Source organism: Phyllobates terribilis, unplaced genomic scaffold (assembly GCF_046119375.1).
Source record: "Phyllobates terribilis strain yellow unplaced genomic scaffold, ASM4611937v1 Scaffold_4__5_contigs__length_816908805, whole genome shotgun sequence".
In the NCBI taxonomy this organism is placed as follows: Eukaryota; Metazoa; Chordata; class Amphibia; order Anura; family Dendrobatidae; genus Phyllobates; species Phyllobates terribilis.
Genome location: NW_027362764.1, coordinates 453687648 through 453693732, shown reverse-complemented (window position 1 = coordinate 453693732; position 6085 = coordinate 453687648). Strand labels below are relative to the sequence as shown.

The following is a 6085-nucleotide window of genomic DNA, read 5'->3' as shown; positions in this document are numbered from 1 at the left end:
CAGCTTTTGGACACCTTTGAAGGTGTTTTCTATGTGTTTCTATGTGTTTTTGTTTGCCTGCCATTGGTTTTAACGGTGTTCGAAGGTGTTCGACGAACAGTTCGGCGAACACACGGGTGTTCGATGAACCGAACCGAACTCGAACACTACGGGGGTGGCTCAACACTAGTCACATGTGCTCAGTGTGACCCTGCTTTCATCTGTGAAGAGCACAGGGCGCCAGTGGCGACTTTGGCAATCCTGGTGTTCTGTGGTAAATGCAAAGCATCCTGCACGGTGTTGGGCTGTGAGTACAACCCCCATCTGTGGACGTCGGGCCCTCATACCACCCTCATGGAGTCGGTTTCTAACCGTTTGTGCAAACACATGCACATTTGTGGCCTGCTGGAGGTCATTTTGCAGGGCTCTGGCAGTGCTCCTCCTGTTCCTCCTTGCACAAAGGCGGAGGTAGCGGTCCTTCTGCTGGGTTGTTTCCCTCCTACAGCCCCCTCCACGGCTCCTGGTGTACTGGCCTGTCTCCTGGTAGTGCCTCCAGCCTCTGGACACTACGCTGACAGACACAGCAAACCTTTTTGCCACAGCTCGCATTGATGTGCCATTTTGGATGAACTGCACTACCTGAGCAACTTCTTTGGATTGTAGAGTCCGACTCATGCTACCACAAGTGTGAAAGCACAACCAACATTCAAAAGTGACCAAAACATCAGCCAGAAAGCATTGGTACTGAGATGTGGTCTGTGATCCCCAACTGCAGAGCCACTCCTTTATTGAGTGTGTCTTGATAATTGCCATTAATTTCCAGCTATTGTCTATTCTATTTGCACAACAGCATGTGAAATTGATTGTCAATCAGTGTTGCTTGATTTGATTTACTTGGATTTGGATTTGATTTACTTGGAGTTATATTCTGTTGTTTAAGTGTTCCCTTTATTTTTTTGAGCAGTGAATATTACAGTCTGAAGACTCTAATAGTTTAGAGGTTTGTTATGTGGCATGAACTATGCTGTCCTGGGATCAGAATATATTTAAGGGCTTGATCTGGTATTTAAATTATTTATGGGGATTAATCTAAAATTTGTTATAGTTTAGAGGTCTGTTCCAGAGTCAGGAATAGAGATGAGAAAATCTGAATTTCATATTTGCAGATTCACCCAAATTCTGCCAGGAAATTTGATTTGAATGAAATAAATTAGGCAATAATTGAATTGACAGGGAAGAGGTTAACAAACCACTCTAAATTCCAATTGTCATCTCTCTTCTGTCTTCGGTAATCTATTTTAACAGGTTTTCCGCCTTGCTGCTCTTCACTAGACTCCATGATGTCACATGATGTGACACACGACTGGCCTGGAGGTAAAAGAAGATAGAAGAAAAAAGAAAGAGGAGCTTCTTGGAGGACTTGTTGAGGTAGGAGAACTATGGGAAGGTTCAAAGTGTAGTGAATATAGGATTTTCTTTTAAAGGGAATCTGTCGGTAGGATCAACCCTTCTAAGCTGTCTTTATTGACATGCAGGACATAGGAAGTTGAATAAAATGATACCTTGATATCTGCAATGTGATGTCTTATTTCAGAGAAATCCATGTTTTTCTTATATGTAAATGAGCTCTTCCAGGCTATGGAGATGATGTTGCCTGAAAGAAAACCGTGCATCCAGAATTTATTTTAAATAAAAGGAGGAGTTACCAGTGTGAGAAATGAAACTAACACAGAACAGGAGAAATTAAATTTGTCTTCTTGCAAACAAATTTTTTGCAGCTCTCTGAGCTCTGCTGTATTGTTGCAATATTACAACCCTATTCCCTGTGAGATGGATGCTGAAGCTGAGAGGAACCTGCAGATGTGTCAGGTATAATCACACACAGCTCTGCAGTGAGATCAGGAGAGCAGAGAACGGCCATAACACATCACACTGGTAACTCCCCCTTCATGTACAGTAAGCACTGGAAGCAGAGTTATCTTCCAGGCAACATCCTCCCCATAGCCTGGAAGAGATCATTTATATAAAGTGATAAAAGATGATTTCTCAACAAGAACACATCTGATATGAGACATACAGGGATCACTCTCCTCAGTAGTCTATAACCTGCATGACTAAATTAGTAATTTAGATAGGTCAAATGTGGTGACAGATTCCCTTTAAGACATTTTATTCCCTTCGCCTAAAGTACAGCAAATATAATTCCTTCTAGTGAAAACAAATAATGGAGTACAGAAGGAAAACTATTTTTGTTCACAGAATAGATAAACTATAGTAAAGTTGAAGCACCATTTGTCTTTTTATAGTAAGTTATTTGTTCATTTTTTTTCATAGTGGAAATTTCTTCAAGGATATCTTTCATTGCATCTTTATATTGCAGAGAGATGATGGGAGTAGTGGGCGGATTTTCTAGGGCACCACGCTCAGATACAGAAGACTAGCCGGATAAGTGAACATAATGATTTAATAGGCACAATTCATTTCTGGGATGAGCCATCCCCTTCGTCAGGTGAGTATGGAATAAACACTTATCTCAGTGCTTTAAATAAACCGGCACTGGTGTGATTTGTTGATTAATCAAATATGTATAAAAATTAAAACATGCATAAAATGACATGGATACAAATGCATAAAAGAGATCAATTAAAAGAAAAGATATAGACATAGATAAATACTTAATGTAATCACACCTCTCCTTGGGGGCCCCCTTTCGGCCAGAGCACAAGATAAAATATTTGTTTCTAATGTATTATTGAACAAAACCACATGTATTATTATTAACAATACAATTCCTTAATATCAAAGATACAAAGTTATGCTAATATGTGTGTTCAATAATGATACTTTAACCTTCTGGATGTAAAGTAGCCAATTTGAATATCCAGAAGGATTTATTGTTTAGCCTCTGTAAGCAATCTGGACTGGTCACAGGTATATGCTCCAGAATAGTGAGGTGCAAATTCTTGGGATTTTTTTTATGGTATATTGGGAAATGCCTAGATAGACTGTGCTTAGTTATCCCACGTTTTACATTATACCTGTAGCTGTTTATTCTCTTGTTGATGGGCTGCATAGTCCATCCCTCGTATTGGAAACAACAATCACATTCCTACAGGTAGACGACGAAGGGCGTGCTACAGGTCAGATATTGGTTGACATTAAAAACTTCTCCTGTCACCTTCAGTTGGAAATTCTTACTACTATGCCTCAGCATGGTGCAACAAAGGTATTTTATGTTCCCACACCTATGTACCCTATTATGTTCAGAGGATGATACAAGGGAATTGGAGGATTTCTCCCCACCAATGACTTGGGTAGGGGCGATGCCATTTTTTATACTCATATTCTTCCTAAATACTATAATGTGGTTCTTAGGTAAATCTACAGAGAGGACAGGATCGTTCCCAGGATGAACCAATATTTTTTTAATAGATTCCTAACAGCTCTATGGGATCTACTGAATGTTGTAACAAAACACTATCTATACTTATAGTCTTTATGTCTTTAACAGATTTTTTATCCACTTGGGGAATGTCTGCTTGTGTAGTCTAGATAACTATTCACATCCACCTTTTTGAAATAGGTGGATGTATATATCTACCCATTGCCTTATTTGGAGATAGTTACATCCAGGAATTCAATGTAGTCTTCCGCAAATGTGGATGTGAATTCAAGCACCCATGCATTTTTGTTTATATTGTCTATGAAGATTTGAGCCTCAGCCCAAGTACCATTCCAGATAAACATCAAATCATCAATAAATCTTTTGTAAAGGAGTAGGAGGGACCACCAATATGAAGGGACTCAAATCACCCCATAAAAAGATTCGCTTAGACAGGCCGAATCTCGATTCCATGGCTCAGCCCCTGGTCTGCCGGTAGGTCACACCCTCAAAACAAAAGATGTTATGGTTAAGTATGAAGTCAATGCCCATTACCATCTGGTAATCAGAAATATCCCTCTCCTGACCTAAATAGAATTCTACCTCAGCCAAACCCAATTGGTGATCAATATTGAAGTATAACAAACTCATATCCAACATGAAAAAAATACACTGTAGCATAGATGGAAGATTTTTAAGCTCCACTATCAAATTCGATGAATCCTGGATGTGGGAATCAAGTTGTGTGACATATTTCGGTAGAAAAAAGTCGATAATGGGACAAATCGGCTATAATAGATCTAATTCCCGAAATAATAGGACATCCAGCGGGATGTGATAAACTCTTGTGAATCTTGGGTATAAAATAAAAATAGGGCATCTAAAAATGTTTGACACTCAAGAAGTCATTCTCCTTCTTGTTCAGGATGTTCCCACCAATGGCGTTCTTAACCATTTCATAATACCTAACCAAATATTGGGGTGTTGGATCTGAATTAAATTTGCAATAATATTTAACATCACTCGGAATACGCAAAACTTCCTCCACATACCAAGTTCTATCCATAATGACTCCCCCCTTTTGTTCTGATTACAATTTGTGGGTTGGATCTGAGTGATCAGAGGGCTTGACGTTTAGTTGCGGTAAGATTGTCTTTTCCTATGACTTTGGGAAATGCTCCAAGCTCCTCTAGCAATAGATGGTAGAATGTGTCAAGATGGCTTCCTTGATGGTATATAGGGTATGTTGAGGGTCACCTGCCACATTAACAGAGTGGTCGCCTCCATTTTGGTCAGGCTGTTAGATTTGATTTCCTTCTACTCCCACCTTTCTCTAATCCAGTAATAAAAAGTGTCTTTTTAAAGTAAGTTTGCATACAAACTTGTTAATGTTTAGAAAAAAATCAAATGTATTTGCATCAGCAGTTGGACAGAAAGATAGTCCCTTTTTCAACAGTTGGATTTCATTAAATGAAAGAACATATTTCGACAAATTAAAAATGCCTAGATTCTGTTCCTTTTTGGGTGACTGGGTAAATGTATTAGGGTAGCTAATGGGTCTGCCCCATTTTCCCCTTCCTTGTTTACCCCTGTGTTTTCTTTTCACTTTGCACATTTTGGATGAGCTGCCACCATCCAGGGGATTAATGTGAAAAATGTTGTGTTTTTTTTTACATACCTGCATGGTTCCACATTTACTTGAACCGGGGGGGATACCTTGTTATTTTCCCCCCAAAAAGGGGGTAATGTAAGAAAAGATGTGACTTCATCCCTTGATATTTTCTATATTTAGTTATCTATCCCTGTAACGGAATTGGGGGCTTATATCAATCTGGACTCACCACAGGTACTAACTGGAGACAGGTTATCTGGGGTGTGAGGACTGTCCAGATGAAAAGTAAATATTGAGGAATCCAATAGTCCCTCATAAAAAGGGGGGAACCCGATCTCTTTGTCACCCGTAGGGTTGACATCAAAGGCCTTGCTGGCTAGAGGACTCTGCTATATTTCATCTTTTGTTTTCACGTAAACCCCAAGAGGGACTGTTTATTTTTATGGGACGCTGCTGGAGTTTATTCGTAGGAATTTTATCCAAACTGTGTGTCCTGTGTCTGCCTCTGGAGAGCCAAGCAAGTCGCTTTACCACAGTTGGTGTGAGAGTGCTGGCAAAGATCCAGGAACACGTGTACTTGCCACAGAGAACGGTGGATGTCCTGGGTGAAGGCCGTCAGCCAGCCAGAGATGTCCAGCAACATGGAGGAGCTTATAAAGCATTTAGTCCAAAGCTAGCAGCAGCAACATCAGCAGCACCTGCAACAATTGCAGCAACACCGAGAGCTACAGCAGCAGCAGATCCTGCAGCAGCAGCCAGCTCAACAGGAGATGACCAAACTGTTACTACAACAGATCCAGTTGCAGCAAAAGGCACAGCAGCAGCACCAGCCAGTGCAGCAACATCAGATACAGCTTCTTGCGGACGCCATCCAGGGCAGAGCGACCGCCCCAACCCCAGGGCCGATTGATGACTCCCACATCAGGAAGGCGATAAGACGGGCCATGCAGAAGGCACCCAGGGATGATGTAGAAGCATTTCTGACAGTTTTTGAGAGGGTGGCTGATCGGGTTTTGACACCATATTTGTCGGGGGAACCCAAAAGGCATATTATGACTTGGCACTGCAGGATGCCAAGGAATTCGCCAAGCTAAAGACAGAGATCTTAGCAC

General features: G+C 40.9%; 1 protein-coding gene across 1 annotated transcript in view; it reads right to left on the bottom strand.

Moving 5' to 3' along the window:
* Nucleotides 1-1189: 1189 nt before the first annotated feature.
* Nucleotides 1190-6085, bottom strand: part of LOC141264667 (uncharacterized) — a 112686-nt gene continuing 107790 nt past the window's right edge. Inside the window, exon 3 of the mRNA XM_073676936.1 lies at nt 1190-1347. Coding sequence (XP_073533037.1) covers nt 1190-1347 — 158 coding nt within the window. The remainder of the gene's footprint in view (nt 1348-6085) is intronic.